This window comes from Heptranchias perlo, chromosome 44, assembly GCF_035084215.1.
Source record: "Heptranchias perlo isolate sHepPer1 chromosome 44, sHepPer1.hap1, whole genome shotgun sequence".
NCBI classification, from domain to species: domain Eukaryota; kingdom Metazoa; phylum Chordata; class Chondrichthyes; order Hexanchiformes; family Hexanchidae; genus Heptranchias; species Heptranchias perlo.
The window spans coordinates 1,920,167-1,942,195 of NC_090368.1; the positions used below are offsets into that span (position 1 = coordinate 1,920,167).

The following is a 22,029-nucleotide window of genomic DNA, read 5'->3' on the forward strand; positions in this document are numbered from 1 at the left end:
AAAAAATCCCACGGCCACTATTCGAAGAAGAGCAGGGGGAGTTCACCCTGGTGTCCTGGGCCAATATTTATCCCTAAACCAACATCACTAAAACAGATGATCTGGTCATTTATCACATTGCTGTTTGTGGGATCTTGCTGTGTGCAAATTGGCTGCCGCGTTTCCTACATTACAACAGTGACTACACTTCAAAAAGTACTTCATTGACTGTAAAGCGCTTTGGGACGTCCAGCAGTTGCGTAAAGCGCGATAGAAATGCAAGTTCTTTCTTCCTCTTTCTTTAAGCTGTGCTTCCTGGAATATAAAAGCCAAGAGGTGATAATGGGCCTATAAAAAAGCTTAATAAGACCTGAGTTAGTGTAGTGTGTGCAGGATTGGGCTCCACACTATTGGAAGGATATTGAGGCTTTAGAGAGGGTGCAACACAGATTCACCAGGACGCTGGTATGAGGAAACACAAACATAAAGGAAGACTTAAACAATCAGGTCGGAAGACTTAAACAATCAGGTCTTTTTATATTGCAACACTCAGATTACGGCGCGACGTGAAAAACAGGTGTCTAAAATTACATAAGGATGGGACTGAGCAGATAGAAGCAGACTCTTTCCAGCAGTCGAGGGGTCAACAACAAGGGGGTCATAGGTACAAGATTAAATGCGAGAGATTTAGAACAAGAGGGCAGGAGAAACTTCTTTACGCAGAGAGCTGAGAGGCTGTGGGAGTCACTTCTTGAGGTTAGTGGTTGAAAGAAAGAAAGACTTGCATTTCTGTCGCCCCTTTCATGCCCTCAGGACGTCCCAAAGCGCTTTACAGCCAATAAAAGATTTTTGAAGTGTAGTCACTGTTGTAATGTAGGAAACGCGGCAGAAAACGTATCAACATTCAAGCTTAGATTGGAAGTTGGGAAAGGGGTTGCAGGGATATGGGAACAGGGTGGGTAAATGAGATTACGGCTATTTGCTCAGGTGGAGGGTAAACACCGACAAGGACTGGTTGGGCCGAACGGCCTGTTTTGGTGTTGGAATTTCTACAAAATCCTCGCCCTTAAACACAAGCCCAGCTGCACCTTCACAGCATCAAATAATTGGTTTTAAAATATATTCAGTCTGCTTTGGTTATAAAGGACATATATATTTTGCAGACCATTATCACTCAGCGACGGTGTCTGCTAGACAGGTTACAGCAACTACCAAAGCCTCGGAAAATAAAATAGATCCATTATTCAGTTCCAGCGGCCCTCTCTCCTAATGGCTCCTGACACCTTCTCCAACACTCATTTTGCTTTGAATTTTCAGCCCAGCTCTCAAAGTGTCAAAGCCATCAGAAACAATTACAGTGCAATACTGTAAGAGCAAGGCAAGGAAATGACAAAACAGGGAATCGGAAAGGAATGCATTACCGAACGCCTCAAACACCGACCCAGAGTCTTAGTCTCTCTCCTCTAGCTGCCGATCTCATTCTCCAGTCTTTCTTGCCCGTTATTCTCTCTTATAGACGTCATGGTCATTGCTTCCCCTCAGATTTCCTCTCATTCCTCTGAAGCTTCAAATACCCCCTCCTACATTCTCTGATTCCAACCCCGCCCCACCCCATCGCCCCTAACCGGAGTCCCCATTCTCTTCAAATCGAGACTCGATAATCTCACTCTGCCTTCCCCAGGATCTGAAAGGTGCTCAGCTCCCTCACTCACTCTCCCTTTTCTCCGACAATCTACAGGCGGAACAGGCTCGAGGGGGCTGAAAGGCCTACCCTTGTTCCTACGTTCCTTTTAAAATCTAGGCCTCACGTGATCATGCTCTGCGGGTTTATCTCCGCCTCTCTCCTGTTCCGCTGGTGCCCGGGATTATGGGCCGTGCCTCTTCACCCAGGCCTCTCAATTTAAAAAAAAGATCCAACCTGCATGCTTAAGAAGTGAGAGCACAGCAACATGGAACCTGCCGACAGCCTCGCACTGGCTTTACTCAGCCCAACACTTTGATTTAATTTGGACTTTGGGAGTTATGAATTTATCAAGGCAAGTGATGTCGCATAGACGAAGGGAACACTCTCTTTTTGCGGCCCACAGTATCAAGATTACAGAGTAAAGCTCCCTCTACACTGTCCCATCAAACACTCCCAGGGCAGGTACAGCCCGAGTTAGATACAGAGTAAAGCTCCCTCTACATTGTCCCAAAAAATGCAAATGGTATACTGAGTTTTGTGTCATGAGATACAGAGTGTAAAAATTGAAATACTGTGCAGATTTGGGCTTCACACTTTGGAAAGGAGTTCCAGGTTTTCAGTGTGAAAAAATGAATCCTGATTTCCCTCCTGAATGGCCTGGCTCCAATTTTATTATGGAATCATGGAAAATTTACAGCGAAGGAGGCCATTCGGCCCATCATGTCCGTGCTGACTGAAAATGAGCCACCCAGCTTATTCCCACTTTCCAGCTCTTGGTCCGTAGCCCTGTAGGTTACAGCACTTCAGGTGCACATCCAGGTACTTTTTAAATGAGTTGAGGGTTTCTGCCTCTCCCACCCTCTCAGGCAGTGAGTTCCAGACCCCCACCACCCTCGGTGAAAAAAATTCTCCTCAGCTCCCCTCTAATCCTTCTACAAATCACTTTAAATCTATGCCCCCTGGTTATTGATCCCTCTGCTAAGGGAAATAGCTCCTTCCTATCCACACTATCTAGGCCCCTCATAATTTTATACACCTCAATTAAATCACCCCTCAGCCTCCTCTATTCCAAGGAAAACAACCCCAGACTATCCAATCTTTCCTCATTGCTAAAATTCTCCAGCCCTGGCAACATCCTCGTAAATCTCCTCTGTACCCTCTCTAGTGCAATCACATCCTTCCTGTAATGTGGTGACCAGAACTGTGCGCAGTACTCAAGCTGTGGCCTAACCAGTGTTTTATAAAGTTCCTGCATAACCTCCCTGCTCTTATATTCTATGCCTCGGCTAATAAAGGAAAGTATCCCGTATGCCTTTTTAACCACCTTATCTACCTGTCCTGCTACCTACAGGGATCTGTGGACATGCACTCCAAGGTCCCTCACTTCCTCTACACCTCTCAGTATCCTCCCATTTATTGTGTATTCCCTTGCCTTGTTTGCCCTCCCCAAATGCATTACCTCACACTTCTCTGGATTGAATTCCATTTGCCACTTTTCTGCCCACCTGACCAGTCCATTGATATCTTCCTGCAGTCCACAGCTTTCCTCCTCACTATCAACCACACGGCCAATTTTTGTATCAGCTGCAACATGTCCCCTCGTTCTTGATTACCAAACCAGAGGATCAAGTATCAATAAATATATATGAAGCATCACTTCACTGCGCACCGATGGTTAGCTGCCATGTATCGGAGTGCCAGATCCCCCTGCCCACTCGTACCTTTGCTCCACTAGGATCTCGAGGACACTTTCTGACAGCCAGATATTCTTTAGCGTAACATCCCCTCCTGCAGAGAAAGAGAGAGAACAAAAGAGATTATAATCCCAATTTTAACCACTCTGTGGTTGAATGCACTTAACCTAGAAGACCGGAGCTCATGTTAAGTCCTTCATGGAATGATAGAGCACAGGAGGCCATTCGACCCATCGTGCCTGTGCTGGCTCTTTGGAAGAGCTGTCCAATTAGTCCCACTCCCCCCTGCTCTTTCCCTGTAGCCCTGCAAAATTTTTCCTTTTCAAGTATTTATCCAACTCCCTTTTGAAAGTTATTATTGAATCTGCTTCCACCGCCCTTTCAGGCAGCGCATTCCAGATCAGAACAACTCGCTGCTTAAAAAAAAAATTCTCATCTCCTCCTCCCCCCCACCACACCTCCCCCGGCTTTTTTGTCAATTATCTTAAATCCGTGTCCTCTAGTTACCGACCCTCCCACCACTGGAAACAGTTTCTCCCTATCTACTCCATCAAAACCCCTCATAATTTTGAACACTGCCCCAATTTACAGTGAAACCTTGAGCACAATCCTCCTATTTAGCCTGAATCACAGGTTAAGTAACCACAAAGCAGTTTAATCGCAATCTGCACACTGATCAAACCTCTCCCGTATTTTTACAAAAGCATTCATTCCAGCCCAGATGCAGGAAAGTTTATTCTTCTGCAATCTAGGCGGCCCATCTCGGAGCGGGTTCACGAGCTGTAAAAGCATCTTTTTTTTTATTCGTTCATGGGATGTGGGCGTCGCTGGCGAGGCCGGCATTTATTGCCCATCCCTAATTGCCCTTGAGAAGGTGGTGGTGAGCCGCCTTCTTGAACCGCTGCAGTCCGTGTGTCCGTCTCCAACACATCTCGCAATCGCAGACTCTTAGAATGTGGAAAAACCGCAGTCGCGCACCAACATGAGCTCACAATACGCAAACTATTAAATCTACAAGCGCAACGTGCATTTATACAAGCCCCTTTCACGCAAGGGAACGTCCCAAAGGGGCTTCACCGAGTCAGAGACTAGGAAACGGGCCAACGAAAGCTTGGTCAAAGACGCGGGTCTTAAGGAACGGGTGCGGCGTGGAGGAGGGGTTTAGGGAGGGAATTCCAGACCGTGTGGGCCCAGAAACGGTGAAGCGAGAATGCACAAGAGGTCAGAGTCAGAGGAACGGAGAGCTCGTGGAGAGGGAGGGCTTAGAGGGCCGTAGGAGGTTACAGAGATGGGGAAGGGCGAGGCCTTGGAAGGATTTAAACAGAAGGATAAGAATTTTAAATTTGAGGGGCCGAGAGCCAAGGTAGGTCAGTGAGGACGGAATTTGGTGCCGGGTAGGAAATGGGCAGCAGAGCTTTGGACGAGTTGAAGTCCACAGAGGGTGGAGGATGGGAGGCCGGCCGGCCAGGACAGCATTAGAGTAATCGAGTCTGGAGGTGACAGAGGCACAGATGAGGGTTTCAGCACTAGATGGGCTGAGGCAGGGGCGGAGGCGGGCAACGTTACGGAGGTGGAAGAAGATGGTCTTTTGTGATGCAGAGGATACAGGCCAGCTCTTGGGTTAAATAGGAAGCAGGGATTAAGAACAGTCTCGTTCAGCCTGAGACAGTGGCCAGGGAGGGGCGTGGAATCGGCAGCAGGGGTACAGAGTTTGCGACTGGGGCCAAAGACAATGTCTTCGGTCTTCCCAACGTGTAACCAATTTTTGATATCAAGCAGAGACGGCACAGAGGCAGCGGAGGGGTCGAGAGAGGTAGGGCTGGGTGTTGTTAGAATACATGTGGAAGCTGACACCATGTCAGTGCATGATGTCGTCAAGGGGCAGCGTGTGGATGAGGAACAGGAGGAGGGCCAAGAATGGGGTTATTCAGTGTTTACTCTAAATTCCTCCCTTCCAGATCTTCCTGCACGACACACCACTGCCGGTCATAAGGCAGACTTACTCCCAGGACTGCAACAGAGCTGCTCTGCAACTCACCGCAAAATGAGTCAGAACGCAGGAATGAGGTGCTGTTGCCACTGGGGTACTCCTGCTCCATGTGCCACACAGCGGCAGGAGATGAGGCACGCCCACGAATCGCCAAAGTGCCGAGATCCTGATCTCACATGGAGGAGGCTGCACCGGGCAGAGAGGAGACACTTTCTCATGGGGAGAAAAGCAGGAAGAAGATAAGATCAGGAGGAAGGGTTAATCCAGGCCACTCGTGCAAATTTCTCGGCGGGAGTTTCAAAGGGGGTCATAGGGAGACCAAGGTAAAAGGATAGGGTATATCCCCTAGTGGGTAAAGGCACTGCCTGGTATAGTCCTGAGCTGGATGGACCAGAAATGTCCCAGGTTCGATTCTCAGCCAGGGTTCCTGCTCCAGTTCACCGATGTGGCCTCTGCTGGAAAGTATTTGGATGCTGGGTGAGGTCAAGGTCAGGATTGGCACCAAAGCCCCCTGTGGTTGAACACCTTCCCAACATTCACCCTCTTGGCTCACACAGAAAGAAGAGCCATTTGGGTGAGTTAGTACAGCCACTGATGGCCAGGGTACCATGACCCAGCAAGGAGTCAATGGCCCTGGAACCGTGGCCCAGCAAGGAATCAATGGCCCTGGAACCGTGACCCAGCAAGGAGTCAATGGCCCTGGAACCGTGGCCCAGCAAGGAATCAATGGCCTTGGAACCGTGACCCATCAAGGAGTCAGTGGCCCTGGAACCGTGGCCCAGCAAGGAATCAATGGCCCTGGAACCGTGGCCCAGCAAGGAGTCAATGGCCCTGGAACCGTGACCCAGCAAGGAATCAGTGGCCCTGGAACCGTGACCCATCAAGGAGTCAGTGGCCCTGGAACCGTGGCCCAGCAAGGAATCAGTGGCCCTGGAACCGTGACCCAGCAAGGAGTCAGTGGCCCTGGAACCGTGACCCAGCAAGGAGTCAGTGGCCCTGGAACCGTGACCCAGCAAGGAGTCAATGGCCCTGGAACCGTGACCCAGCAAGGAGTCAATGGCCCTGGAACCGTGACCCAGCAAGGAGTCAATGGCCCTGGAACCGTGACCCAGCAAGGAGTCAATGGCCCTGGAACCGTGACCCAGCAAGGAGTCAATGGCCCTGGAACCGTGACCCAGCAAGGAGTCAATGGCCCTGGAACCGTGACCCAGCAAGGAATCAATGGCCCTGGAACCGTGACCCAGCAAGGAATCAATGGCCCTTGAACCGTGACCCAGCAAGGAGTCAATGGCCCTGGAACCGTGACCCAGCAAGGAGTCAATGGCCCTGGAACCGTGACCCAGCAAGGAGTCAATGGCCCTGGAACCGTGACCCAGCAAGGAGTCAATGGCCCTGGAACCGTGACCCAGCAAGGAATCAATGGCCCTGGAACCGTGACCCAGCAAGGAGTCAATGGCCCTGGAACCGTGACCCAGCAAGGAGTCAATGGCCCTGGAACCGTGACCCAGCAAGGAGTCAATGGCCCTGGAACCGTGACCCATCAAGGAGTCAATGGCCCTGGAACCGTGACCCAGCAAGGAATCAATGGCCCTGGAACCGTGACCCAGCAAGGAATCAATGGCCCTGGAACCGTGACCCAGCAAGAAGTTCAGTCGCCATGAAAACAAGACCCAACAAAGTCAACACCTTTAAGAAAAAAAGGCAAAGGTAAAAAAACTGGAGGGAAAAAAAAATGACAGCAGTATCATGGCCACAAACCAGGTGTGAGTCATGCCCCACCTTCACTTTCAGCTCACTGTAAAGTTCATTAAGGACACACTCAAGGAGTTAACAGTTTAGATAATTAGATCCCGACAGGCAACTCCTCCCTCCCCCCGTGTTAAAACAGCTGAACAGATACTCACCGGCAATTTGTTTCATTAACGTCATACACACCCCATCTGCTCCCAGAACTGCATTCTTCACAATCTCGCGCACCAACCACACCAACTGAGGATGAAGAAGAAACCAGATCGTCACAACTTGTTCAATGTGTTCTCACACAACTGCATCACATCACACTAGCTCCGTCTCTCGGCTTACTCAGCCCACTGGGTACAAATATGCGACAGCCAGAACATGTTTAATCCAGTAAGTTTAATGCTGAGAGATACTGTTAGCTCTTACTCCCACCCCCATTGACAGACCTGTACCCACCAGTACTGTACCCCAGTGTTATACAGGGACAGACCTGTACCCACCAGTACTGTACCCCAGTGTTACACAGGGACAGACCTGTACCCCCCAGTACTGTACCCCAGTGTTATACAGGGACAGACCTGTACCCACCAGTACTGTACCCCAGTGTTATACAGGGACAGACCTGTACCCACCAGTACTGTACCCGTGTTATACAGTGACAGACCTGTACCCACCCATACTGTACCCCAGTGTTATACAGGGACAGACCTGTACCCACCAGTACTGTACCCCAGTGTTATACAGGGACAGGCCTGTACCCACCAGTACTGTACCCCAGTGTTATACAGGGACAGGCCTGTACCCACCAGTACTGTACCCCAGTGTTATACAGGGACAGGCCTGTACCCACCAGTACTGTACCCCAGTGTTATACAGGGACAGACCTGTACCCACCAGTACTGTACCCCAGTGTTATACAGGGACAGACCTGTACCCACCAGTACTGTACCCCAGTGTTATACAGGGACAGACCGGTATGCACCAGTACTGTACCCCAGTGTTATACAGGGACAGACTGGTACCCACCAGTACTGTACCCGTGTTATACAGTGACAGACCTGTACCCACCCATACTGTATCCCAGTGTTATACCGTGAGAGACCTGTACCCACCAGTACTGTACCCCAGTGTTATACAGTGACAGACCTGTACCCACCAGTACTGTACCCCAGTGTTATACAGGGACAGGCCTGTACCCACCAGTACTGTACCCCAGTGTTATACAGGGACAGACCTGTACCCACCAGTACTGTTCTATGAGGTTATTCTCTCCAGACACACCCTGAATTTGAAGGACAGAATCAGACATTGCGCTGCTGGGTGTTTTCACAGTCCAGGTGAGCACAGTATGAGGTATTTCACACATCCTGTGTTCGGGTGTACTGACATCACGTTGACAGCTCTGAAACAGAATACTCAGCGGAAAGCAGGTCTAACACCAACTGTGAAAAGGCGCTCATAAGACTGTCACTGGCAATTAATTATCCGATTCTGTCACACAAGGTTTATCTTGTGGTTCCCCACTGAGCACCCGCTACAGGTTTATTTTATCCTGAAGGCTCAGGCTCACACTGTCATACAGCTCGATGGCGACTGCCTTTACCTTGACCAGATGCCCGTCTGGACTGCCCCAGTGCCAGTGGAGGAGGGGACGCTACACGCAAACCAATCGTGACCTTCACCTCACCAACACCCACACTTTCCATCAGGGGTCACTGACCCCTCAGCCAACTGAAGTGCCCCACCCACTCCCCACAAGCTGCTTTCCTGGTCCATGTGGCTCGGTACCACCTCACAACACAGCTGCCAACTGAGCCACTGGAGAGCTTCTTCACAACTTCATTAAGAACCTGCTATTATATCGTGCCTTCATGACCCCCGGACGTCCTCAAGCACTTTACAGCCAATTAAGTACTTTTTTTTGAAGTGTAGTCATTGTTGTAACGTGGAAAACGCAGCAGCCAATTTGCGCACAGCAAGATCCCGCAAACAGCAATGAGATAAATGAGCAGATAATCTGTTTTTAGTGATGTTGGTTGAGGGATAAATATTGGCCAAAACACAGGGGTGAACTCCCCTGCTCTTCTCCCAGTAATGGCCGTGGGATCTTTTACGTTCACCCGAGAGGGCAGACGGGGCCTCGGTTTAAGGTCTCATCTGAATGACAGCATCTCCGACAGTGCAGTGCTCCCTCAGTACTGCACTGGGAATGTCAGCCCGGATTATGAGCTCAAGTCTCTGGAGTGGGTATTGAACTCATGACCTTCTGACTCAGAGACTGTGCTACCCACAGTCGAGCACATGTCTCACCTGGATTCTGACCGTGTCCTGAAGTTTCAGGTATTTTTCCATGAGGAGCTGGTTAATCTTCATTAAAATCAGGTTCATTCCATCTCTGCTGACCAGCGTCAGATCCCGGTAACACTGCAACACACCGTCATACAGCACCGTCAAAACAGGGACAAAGCAACTACCTCACACTCAGAGGCAACAACTACTTGCATTTATATAGCGATTTTAACATAGTAAAATGTCCTGGACTCCCCCCACCAGAGGAAATAGTTTCTCCCTATCTACCCTAAAAACTCCTTTAATCAAATTAAAAACCTCAATTGAATCACCCCTTAATCTTCCACACTCAAGGGAATACAAGCCGAGTCCTGCCCTTGTAATTTAACCCTTTTAGCCCGGGTTGCATTCTGGTGAATCTGCACTGCACCTCCTCAGAGGCCAATTTTTCCTTCCTGAGGTGCGGTGCCCAGATCCGAACGCAGTCGCTCCAGATGGGGTCTGACCGGAGCTTGAGATAACCATAACATAACTTCCACCCCCTTTCGCATTCCACTCCTGGGATGTCTCCGGGTGTCGTACGAACTCAGCCATCAGCAGCTGGGTAAAACACCCTTGCCGTTAAATCGAATCAGACGTTAAAAGGTTGGAGCTGCCTGCTGCAGCCTTAATGACGGAGGTAACATAATTAAACACCACTTCAGGGCACTTCTTATTTCCCAGGCTCTGAAGGGACGGCCTCTCGAGGGTCCTGCTCGTTTTTTTTTTAAATGAAACTAAAACTGTCACTGGAAACAAAAAATGCAATTATCCCGACAGCTGCTTCCAAAATTACTGAACCAAAAAACTGCTTTAAAAAAAAAACAGCCCCGATTCTAGACTTCACAGGCTCAGTCCTTTATTTTTTGGTGAAGTTCCAGCAGATTTGGCAGGCAATTTAATAACCCTGGGTGCTTTTTTTTAAAAAAAACAACTGGTTGTCTTGCTCGGCCACTTCAGAGGGCGTCGAGAGCCAACTACGTAGTGAGGGGGCTGGAGTCACGCGTAGGTCCAGATTGGGTAAAGGCGGCAGGTTCTCTTCCCTGAAGTACACTGGTGAACCAGTTAGGTTGCTACCACAATCTCGTGGGTCATTTGTTCTGGCACCAGCGCCAATTGTTTTGAAATCAATTCCACAACTTTTCCGTGGTGTGATTTGACCTCACGGCCTCTGGGTTGCTAGTCCAGGAGCAGAACCACTGCTGGGAACCCGACCCAGTGACTGGGACGAAACACAAGCACAGGTGTTCCTTCATCATCGCTGGGTCAAAATCCTGGAACTCCCTACCTAACACCGCTGTGGGAGCACCTTCAAGGGGCAACTGGGGATGGGCACTAAATGCCGAGAATGAATTTTAAATAAAACGTTTTAATTTACGAGCCAGCAGAGAGAGACGTAGGAACAGGAGGAGGCCATTCAGCCCCTCGAGCCTGTTCCAGCTTTGAACGAGATCACGGCTGATCAATATCCTAACTTCATTTACCCGCCTCGGCTCCATATCCCTTAATACCCCTTGGTTAGCAAAAAATCTAATGACCTCAGATTTTAAATGATTAATTGTGCTAGCGTCTACTGCTTTTTGTGGGAGAGAGTTCCACACTTTTACCACCCTTTGTGTGAAGAAATGTTACCTAACTTCTCTCCTGAATGGCCTGGCTCTGATTTTAAGGTTATGTCCCCTTGTGTCTCCCATTCCAGAGACAATATTTCGTCCCATCAGTCCGGATGGGCCAGCGTGTAACCCCCTAAATCACCCAAGTTCCTTCATCTACTCCTTCTCATCTCCTCTGTCTATGTGACGGAAGGTTGCATGGAATAAGGAAGCCTTTAAAACCAGCAGGTCTCCAGTGGCATTGCTCACAGTTAATGTGATGACGCACTGTTTATAATCTGGAAAGCACAAAAGTAACATTCTGCTAAGGCCACAAAGCCTAAGTGCTGTCATGTGAACACTAATTTAGGTCAATTGAGAACTTAATTGTTGTTTGGTCAGGAAACTTTGCAGATTGTAAGTTTCAGCCTGCAGCTCAGAATATTTTTTTCAAGGTGGATAGATAGAAACAACAAATACAAAAAGAGGACTTTAAAATTATGAAAGGGTAGACGTAGAGAAGATGTTTTCACTTGTGGAGAGACCAAACTAGGAGCCATAAATATAAGAGAGTCACTAATAAATCCAATAGGGAATTCAGGAGAAACTTCTTTACCCAGAGAGTGGTGAGAATGTGGAACTCACTACCACATGGAGTAGTTGAGGGGAATAGTGTAAATACATTTAAGGGGAAGCTTGATAAACACGAGGGAGAAAGGAATAGAAGGATATGCTGAGAGGATTTGACGAAGAGGGGAGGGAGGAGGCTCGTGTGGAGCATAAACACCAGCACAGAGCAGTTGGGCCGAATGGCCTGTTTCTGTGCTATAAGTTCTATGTATAAAAATCTATCGTTACTCACTCTTTGTGCTTGCAAAGGCTCCATTAGAATCATTGTTAAAAGTCCCAAACAAACCTCCTCGTGTTGTTGTGCTCCTTTACAGACCTTTGGGAGAGAAAATGGGGAAGAGTCAGTAAGATTGGGCAATGGCCAAATCTAAAACTAATCTTACTGTTCGAAACTTCTCAGCAGCATGAGCACAGGGTGGTTCAGTGACCTGGATCTGAATCCAGACCGATGGGGCGAATGTCTGCAGTTTGGTGGTCGTAAGAGCCTCTGAATGAGCTGTGCTGGAGGTGATTTGTCCTAGTTCCTTCTGGAATTGGACATGCAGCACAAAACCTCCCCGAACCTAGCTCTAAATTGGCAACGTCTGCCACGAGGCCAAGGGGTGGATGGTGGGGGAGATCACATCGATGAAAATCACACAAAAAAACCGCAGCAGTAAACAGGGCAGTCTGGACCAGTCAGTGCGGACCGGGATGGCGCAGTCCCGACCGGGCGGTGCCCCCCCGCCGGCAGGGCGCAGTCCCGACCGGGCGGTGCCCCCCCGCCGGCAGGGCGCAGTCCCGACCGGGCGGTGTCTGCGGGAATGGTGCAGAGGGGAATAATTGGACCAGGGCATACAGTTTGGGAAGCAGAGTAAAACACAGGAGTTCCTCCGTGGTACAGGTCAAGAAGCTTGGAGATACAAAACCGGAGCACTACAGCGCCACTACTGGCAGGAGGATGTAATTACAGCGTGACACGTTTACATATGCAGCTTCCATTTCAATGACAATTGTGGAGATGGGAATTACTAATTGAAACAAGTTGACAGAGGTGTTACAAGAGGTGTGCACGCACTGGTAGGATTTTTAATAGATATTTACAGAAACTCCGCCATGCACTTACATGAGCATTCATCGCATCATTTGCTTCTCTCTCAGATACTCCGTTGATCATCGGTGATATCACACTTAAACATCTCTCCAGTTTCTAAACAAGAACAGAAAACAATGAAAAATGCATCGAATATTTTTTTTTTAAGTCTTGTGAAATAGGTGAGACTCTGCAGGTCGAAACGAAAAGGATGGGGAGGGTGGGGGGGGGGGGGGGGGGGGGGGGGGGGGGGAGGGGAGGGGGGGGAGGGGGTTGGACTAAGAGTGAAGACAAAGTAATCCGGTGAAACATTGAGACATCTGTAAGTTTACCACCCTCCTCCTCACACAGCACGGGCGAGAAATGGGGCATTACGGAGTGGCAGGGACCCCGGTTATTTTTCCGAGTCCCGGTCTTCTTCTGAAGGGGCAGTTTCCCGCCTAAGTGAAAAACTATCAGCTCCCCAAGCCGATCCCAAGCCAATGCACCCCGTGCCTTGGTAGGAAGGCTCGGCCACAGCCCCCTGTTCCACACCAGGCCGGGGACCATCAGTGATCTCTCGACAAGGTTATTTGGTGCTTTCCAAATCTCCTTTCCTGCGGTGGCAGCCGGTAGCACTCTTGCCTGCGAGTCAGAAGGTCCTGGGTTCGAGCCCCACTCCAGTGGCTTGAGCACATAATCGAGGCCGACACTCCCCGGTGCCAGTACTGAGGGAGTGCTGCACTGTCAGAGGTGCCGTCTTTCAGACGAGATGTTAAACCGAGGCTCCGTCTGCCCTCTCAGGTGGGCGTAGAAGATCCCACAGCACCATTTCGAAGAAGAGCAGGGAAGTTCTCCCAGTGTCCAGGGCCAACGTTTATCCCTCAAACCAACAGATGATCTGGTCATAATCACATTGCTGTTTGTGGGATCTTGCTGTGCGCAAATTGGCTGCCAGGTTTCTGACATTACTGCACTTCAAAAAAAAAAGTACTTCATTGGCTGTAAAGCGCTTTGGGAGGTCCTGAGGTCATGAAGGGAGCGAGAGAAATGCAAGTTTGTTCTTTTTACGTACTCTGCTTTCCCTCTCCTGTGTTCAAATCAAGACCTATCACAGCCTCTCCGCTCTGACTCACTCTGTCCCAGGACCTCAAACTGCGGAAGTCCTCCTCCCTCGACAGTGTTCGCCCCTCAGCTTGCGTTGGAACCTCCCGTATCTGCCTTTCCCGATGATCTCCCGGAGTTTTCACGGGATAAAGCCTTGTGCGAGAAGAGCTTCACTGCACAGCTGCAAATACCACTCTCCTCCTACCTCAAATCATGGAATCTTACAGCACAGAAGGAGGCCAGTCGGCCCATCGTGCCTGTGCCAGCTCTTTGAAAGAGCTATCCAATTAGTCCCACTCCCCTGCTCTTTCCCCACAGCCCTGCAAATGTCTCCTTTTCACATATTTATCCAATTCCCTTTTGAAAGTTACTACTGAATCTGCTTCCACCGCCCTTTCAGGCAGCGCATTCCAGATCACAGCAACAATCAACCGGATTAAATTCAATTGATGGTATTTGTACTGTACTTGTCTCCATCCCCACGCCTAGCCCAGCCTATACCAGTCACGAGAGGTCATCCACCAATTTGCATTATCCCAAGGCAGATGGGGAGCACCCCTGCATCAGTAGTTTTAAAACTCTTTCTGCACGTGAGGCCTCCTCCAAATATTAACAGTCCCCGGGGGCACCCTGTAAAATACTAACGCACTCTCAGGAACTCACTGGCCTAAGTTCCATGAAACAATGTCAGCTAAACAGTCCTGTCATTGCAGAAAATAGACAGGAGTAACGAGTCAACAAAGAGGAAAATTCAGAAATCCAGTGTCAGCTGAACAGAAATTTGGTGGCCCTGAGGATACCAAGGGCCTGGGAAATCCCAATTTCTTCTTGTTCTCGGAATCTGGGCGTCACTGGAAAGGCCGGCATTTAATGCGCATCCCTAGTTGCCCTGAAAAGGTGGCCATGGGCCTTAAGCAGCAGCAGTCCTTGTGGTGAAGGTGCTCCCACAATGTTGTCAGGTACACCAGGGTCTTCCAGGATTTTGACCCAGCGACGACGAAGGAACGGCCGATATACGTCCATGTCAGGATGGTGTGCGAGTTGGAGGGGAAGCTGGAGGTGACGGTGCTCCCATGCACCTGCTGCTCTTCTCTGTGGCAAAGGTCGCAGGGGAGGGAGGTGCCGCTGAAGTAACCTTGGATGAGTTGCTGTAGTGCATCCTGTAGATTGTACAATTGCCATCACTGTGCATTGGTGCTGGAGGACACGAGTATCGAGTCCAGTGGTAGGGGTACTGATCAAGCAAACTGCTGTCCCCTGGATGGTGTCGAGCTTCTTGATTGCTGTTCTGGCTGCACCATCCAGCCAAGACTAAGAGAGAGTACAAGAAAGTCTAAGATAGGCTTACAGCACATGTGAGTAAACACATGAAGCGTGGTAAACAAGGTTGGTGAGCTGCAGGCACAATTAGCCGCATGGAAATATGATGCTGTGGCGATAACGGAGACCTGGTTCTAAAAAGGACAGGATTCAGTACTAAATACCCCTGGATACAAGGTGTTCAGGAAAGATAGGGAAGAGAAGAAAAGCCGGGGGGAGGTGGTGGCAGTATTAAGGAGAATATTACAGTACTGGAGAGAGAGGATGTCCTGGAGGGGTCAAGGACAGAATCTATTTGGTTAGAGTTAAGACACAATAGAGGTGCCATTACACTACTGGGTGTATTCTATAGGCCACCAACTAGTGGGAAGATGATAGAGGAGCAAATTTGCAGGGAAATTAGAGAGATGCAAAAACCATAGAGTAGTGATAACAGAGGACTTTAACTATCCTAATATAGACTGGGATAACAATGATAAGGGGCAAAGAGGGGGAGGAATTTTTTGACGTTCAGGAGAACTTTCTTGACCAGTACGTTTCCAGCCCAGTGAGGAAGGAGGCATTGCTGGACTTGGTTCTGGGGAATGAGGTGGGCCAAGTGGAGCAAGTGTCAGTGGGGGAACATTTAGGGAACTGCAATCATAGTATCATAAGATTTAGAATAGCTATGGAAAAAGACAAGGAGCAATCTGAAGTAAAAATACTTAATTGGAGGAGGGCCAATTTCAGTGGGATGAGAACAGATCTGGCCCGGGTAAACTGGAATCAAAGATTGGCAGGCAAAACCGTAATTGAACAGTGGGCGGCCTTTAAGGAGAAGATGGTTCGGGTACAGTCCAGGTACATTCCCACTAGGGAGAAAGGAGGGCAATTAAAGCCAGAGCTCCCTGGATGACAAAAGAGATAGAGAGTAAGATGAAGCAGAAAAAAGGGGCATATGACAGATGTCAGGTTGATAACACAAGTGAGAACCAGGCTGAATATAAGAAGTTCAGAGGGGAAATGAAAAAGGAAATAAGAGGGGCAAAGAGAGAGTATGAGAATAGACTGGCTGCAAATATAAAAGGGAATCCAAAAGTCTTCTATAGGCATATAAACAGTAAATAGGTAGTAAGAGGTGTGGGGCTGATTAGGGACCAAAAAGGAGATCTACTCATGGAGGCAGAGGGCATGGCCGAGGTACTAAATGAGTACTTTGCATCTGTCTTTACCAAGGAAGAAGATGCTGCCAGAGTCTCAGTAAAGAAAGATGTCGTTGAGATACTGGATGGGCTAAAAAATGATAAAAAGGAAGTATTAGAAAGGCTAGCTGTACTTAAAGTAGATAAGTCACTCGGTCCTGATGGGATGCACCCTAGGATGCTGAGGGAGGTAAGGGTGGAAATTTCAGAGGTACTGGCCATAATCTTCCAAACATCCTTAGATACAGGGGTGGTGCCAGAGGGCTGGAGAATTGCAAATGTTACACCCTTGTTCAAAAAATGATGTAAGGATAAACCCAGCAACTACAGGCTTTTAGAAACAATAATCTGGGACAGAATTAGCAGTCACTTGGACGAGTGTGGATTGATTAAAGAAAGCCAGCATGGATTTGTTAAAGGCAAATCATGTTTAACTAATCTGATAGAGTTTTTTGATGAGGTAACAGAGAGGGTAGATGAGAGCAATGCAGTTGATGTGGTGTATATGGACTTTCAAAAGGCGTTTGATTCAAGTCCCATATAATAGGCTTGTCATCAAGATTGAAGCCCATGGAATAAAGGGGGCAGCAGCAACAAGGATACAAAATTGGCTAAGTAACAGGAAAGAGTAGTGGTGAACTGTTGTTTTTCGGATTGGAGGGAGGTGTACAGTGGTGTTCCCCAGGGGTCGGTGCTGGGACCACTGCTTTTCTTGATATATATTAATGACTTGGACTTGGGTGTCAGTTGCAGATGACACAAAACTTGGAAATGTAGTGAACAGTGAGGAGGATAGTGATAGACTTCAAGAGGATATAGACAGGCTGGTGGAATGGGCAGACACGTGGCAGAAGAAATTTAACGCAGAAAAATGCGAAGAGATACATTTCGGTAGGAAGAACAAGGAGAGGCAATATAAACTAGAGGGCACAATTCTAAAAGGGGTACAGGAACAGAGAGATCTGGGGGTATATGTACACAAATTGTTGAAGGTGGCAGGGCAGGTTGAGAAAGCAGTTGAAAAAGCATACAGGATCCTGGGCTTTATAAATAGAGGCATAGAGTACAAAAGCAAGGAAGTCATGATGAAACTTTATAAAACATTGGTTCGGCCACAACTGGAGTATTGTGTCCAGTTCTGGGCACCGAACTTTAGGAAAGATGTCAAGGCCTTAGAGAGGGTGCAGAAGAGATTTACGAGAATAATTCCAGGGATGAGGGACTTTAGTTATGTTGACAGGCTGGAGAAGCTGGGGTTGTTCTCCTTGGAACAGAGAGATGGTTGCGAGGAGATTTGATCGAGGTATTCAAAATCACGAAGGGTCCAGACAGAGTAGATAGAGAGAAACTGTTCCCATTGGCGGATCCAGGGCACAGATTTTCGGTGATTGGCAAAAGAACCAAAGGTGACATGAGGAAAAACTTTTTTACACAGCGAATGATTAGGATCTGGAACGCACTGCCCGAGGGGGTGGTGGAGGCAGATTCAATCATGGTCTTCAAAAGGGAACTGGATAAGTAGTTGAAAGGAAAAAAACTGCAGGGCTACGGGGATGGGCGGGGGAGTGGGACTAGCTGGATTGCTCTTGCATAGACTCGATGGGCTGAATGGCCTCCTTCCGTGCTGTAACCTTTCTATGATTCTAAGTGGTGGGTATCCATCACACTCCTGACTTAAGCCTGACTCAAAAACGTGTATCCTACATATAATGGTACCACTATTGTGGTGAGAGGAAGTGGGAAAATCACACTCACTCTATATGCATTTAAATGCTGTATAATACACTTCTTGTCTGATACTCTTAATTTGTCCCCACCAACTGTTTCACCCCAGTGACAGGCCTGTACCCACCAGTACTGTACCCCAGTGTTATACAGGGACTGACCTGTACCCACCAGTACTGTACCCCAGTGTTATACAGGGACAGACCTGTACCCACCAGTACTGTACCCCAGTGTTATACAGGGACAGACCTGTACCCACCAGTACTGTACCCCAGTGTTATACAGGGACAGACCTGTACCCACCAGTACTGTACCCCAGTGTTATACAGGGACAGACCTGTACCCACCAGTACTGTACCCCAGTGTTATACAGGGACAGACCTGTACCCACCAGTACTGTACCCCAGTGTTATACAGGGACAGACCTGTACCCACCAGTACTGTACCCCAGTGTTATACAGGGACAGACCTGTACCCACCAGTACTGTACCCCAGTGTTATACAGTGACAGACCTGTACCCACCAGTACTGTACCCCAGTGTTATACAGTGACAGACCTGTACCCACCAGTACTGTACCCCAGTGTTATACAGTGACAGACCTGTACCCACCAGTACTGTACCCCAGTGTTATACAGCTCAAGTGCTTTCTCCAGACTTAGCCCACGTTTGGAAGGACAGAATCTTGCGGGTTGCAGTTGAAGTGAACAGTTTTGTATTCAGCATTTCAAGCTTCACTGAAATCCTACTGACAACACAAGTCAATCTTCAATTCCTCCAACAACGACAGGCTGTTAAGATCCAAGCTTGATATCATTGAACCCATGCTTGTTGATGGATCTGGCCTCCGCTCCGACTACTCCTGCTGAGCTATTTGCTTTCCTCATCAATTCTTTGGGTTCCTTCGATTTTCGCACATTTCTGTGCCCTGCACTAAAACCACTTCTGCAACCTTCTCCAACTCACGCGCCAGCTCGCACCCTCTACTTTCTGTTTCCCCCCAACCCCACCCTCAGTGGAGAAGCCTTCAGCCACCGGGTGCACACCCTGCAATGCTCTTCCGAAGCTTTCCTTCTTCAGAGTCCTGCTCAAACCAAACTCAAAGCCCCTTCTGTGATGTGCCATGGAACGTTCTGTTATGTGGAAGGTGCTACACACAACAGCAACTTGCATTTGAAGAGTGCCTTTAATGTAGAAAGAACCTGGGCCCTAAGCTCTGGAATTCCCTCCCTAAACCTCACCACCTCTCTCTCTCCTCCTTTAAGACGCTCCTTAAAATCTACCTCTTTGACCAAGCTTTTAGTCACCTGTCCTAATATCTCCTTATGTGGCTCGGTGTCAAATTTTGTTTGATAATCGCTCCTGTGAAGCGCCTCGGGACGTTGTACTACGTTAAAGGCGCTGTATAAATGGGAGTTGTTGTACAACTCTGAAAGGAGAATGAATCTCAGGCCCTGACTTTGTGTTTCCTGGAGGGGGTGGAGGTGGGGATTATAGCCCTTCCACACTGAGTGTCTCTTCCAGTTATTTTTCAGCTGCACAGATACTTGGGCATCATGAACAAAAACAAGCAGATTGGGAAAATGAGCCAGCCAGTGTGGTACTGAGCCTAACACACCAAGATGGTGTCAGGCTCTCTCCTCTGCTTGTGCTAACTCAGCTGATCTCAGTCGGGGAAGAGATTCAGGTGCTGCACTTGGCCTCACCTCTCCACGGTCTGGGGTCCTGGTTTGTGCCAGTGATCCCTGGTGTAAAGCGCACACGGTCAACAAACAGGAAGAGGGCAAGATTCAGCTGGGCTGTGAGTCCCCTCCATGGCTGAACACTTCCTGCCCCGGCTCATGCAAGGAGACTGGCTGGTTGGGCGAGGTACCAGGGGGCATGTTGCTTGTGACCATGGATCTGTACCCCAACAAGAGTCAGCACCTTCGGGGAAGGAGGAGGAGGAGTGTCGGCCTGGGCTTCATCTAAAGCAAACGGGATGACAACTGACACAGTAACCAACCATCAGCAGAGGTGGCCAACATTTAAAAGTGGACAAATTAAAAGAAACTGCAAATCTGAAATAAAAGCAGAAACTGCTACACAGACACAGCAGGTCTGTTTGCATCTGCAAACTATATCAGGTGTGGACCCTTTGTGAACCTGCCTTTTCTCTGTGCAGCTGCTGACTGACCTTCTATGAACTGCCATCATTTAATGATTTTATTTACAAGAACTTACATTTCTATAGTGCCTTTCACGACCTCAGGACGTCCCAAAGCGCTTTACAACCATTGAAGTACATTTTGAAGTGTAGTCACTATTGTAATTTAGGAAATGCGGATGCCAATTTGCGCACAGCAAAATCCCACAAACAGCAACATGATAGTGACCAGGTCATCTGCTTTTAGGTGTTAGTTGAGGGATAAACATGGGCCAGGGGCGAACTCCACTGCTCTTCTTCAAAATAGTGTCCGTGGGATCTTTTACGTCCATCTCAGGCGGCGGACGGGGCCTCGGTTTAACGTCTCATCCGAAAGACGGCACCTCCAACAGTGCGGCGCTCCCTCAGTACTGACCCCCCGACAGTGCGGCGCTCCCTCAGCACTGACCCCCCCGACGGTGCTGCCCTCCCTCAGTACTGACCCTCCGACGGTGCGGCGCTCCCTCAGCACTGCCCCTCCGACGGTGCGGCGCTCCCTCAGCACTGCCCCTCCGACGGTGCGGCGCTCCCTCAGCACCGACCCTCCGGCGCTCCCTCAGCACCGACCCTCCGACGGTGCGGCGCTCCCTCAGCACCGACCCTCCGACGCTCCCTCAGCACCGACCCTCCGACAGTGCGGCGCTCCCTCAGCACCGACCCTCCGACGGTGCGGCGCTCCCTCAGCACCGACCCTCCGACAGTGCTGCCCTCCCTCAGTACTGACCCTCCGACAGTGCGGCGCTCCCTCAGCACCGACCCTCCGACGGTGCGGCGCTCCCTCAGTACCGACCCTCCGACGGTGCTGCCCTCCCTCAGTACTGACCCTCCGACGGTGCTGCCCTCCCTCAGCACTGACCCTCCGACAGTGCGGCGCTCCCTCAGCACTGACCCTCCGACAGTGCTGCACTCCCTCAGCACTGGCACTGAAGAAACAGAAGGGGCAATGTAGACCCTCTGGAATTATTATTTTTTGCTTGTTTTGTGCACAAAAAAAAAATTAATTTAATTTTTAAAATTTAATTTGAGGGAATTTCCTCCCTTATTTTGGGACTTTGCAAAAATTGGCTTCAAATGATTTTCAATTAAATTAATCTCTTGGCTGAATTTGGTGACTCCCCTCCCTGACAGGCTGCCCACTGCTGAAGGGACGCTGCCTCTTTAAGTGACCCTCTGCGGCCTAGCAGCAGCTGACGCCTGGGCCTGGTAGTAGTAGCTTCCCCCCCCCCCACGCCGACAGACTCTCTCCGGGCGGCCGCCCCTTTACCTCTTCCAGCTCGTCCTTGGCGTCCAAGGCGTTGGAGACCAGCAGCCTCCCCTTGGGTTTGTGAACGGCCTCCATGGCGGGCGGGCGGGCAGGCCCCGGCCTCTGGCCTGATCCTCGAAGCCCGAGAAGGAATCACCTCAGCGGCGGGCGCTGACTGCAAGGGGGGGGCATGGAAGCCAATCGGCGACAACACTCCATTCACCAGCCGACAACCGGAAGGACACGCCCCCCGCCCCGCCTCCACAGCGTGATCGACGGCGGCCTCAGCCACTCGCGATCGCACCCGCACTTGATCGACGGCCGCGCCGGCCAATCAACTTTCTCACTCCCCTCCCCCCCCCCGCAGGAAGTACACGGTGCCTGCCCGCTGATTGACAGGGCGATCAGCCAATCACAATCTACGTCGGCTGGATGATTGACAGTGGTTGGGGGGTGGGGGGGGGGGGAGACCGGGACCATGATTCTCATTCATAACCCAATCAAATTGATCTAATCTGAATGATTGGCAGGTAAAAGTACCAATTGTATTGGATTAAGGGGCAGCGACCAGTAACACGGAA

At 49.6% G+C, this 22,029-nt stretch overlaps 1 protein-coding gene across 1 annotated transcript in view; it reads right to left on the reverse strand.

Annotated features, from left to right (window-relative positions):
- ints3 (integrator complex subunit 3) overlaps positions 1-21,675 on the reverse strand; it is a 64,944-nt gene extending 43,269 nt beyond the window's left edge. Inside the window, exons 1-6 of the mRNA XM_067976018.1 lie at positions 21,470-21,675; positions 12,743-12,826; positions 11,870-11,953; positions 9,398-9,511; positions 7,252-7,336; positions 3,385-3,451 (exon numbers count right to left, since the gene is read on the reverse strand). Of these exons, the coding sequence (XP_067832119.1) occupies positions 3,385-3,451; positions 7,252-7,336; positions 9,398-9,511; positions 11,870-11,953; positions 12,743-12,826; positions 21,470-21,544 (509 nt within the window). The 5' untranslated portion in view covers positions 21,545-21,675. The remainder of the gene's footprint in view (positions 1-3,384; positions 3,452-7,251; positions 7,337-9,397; positions 9,512-11,869; positions 11,954-12,742; positions 12,827-21,469) is intronic.
- Positions 21,676-22,029: the final 354 nt, after the last annotated feature.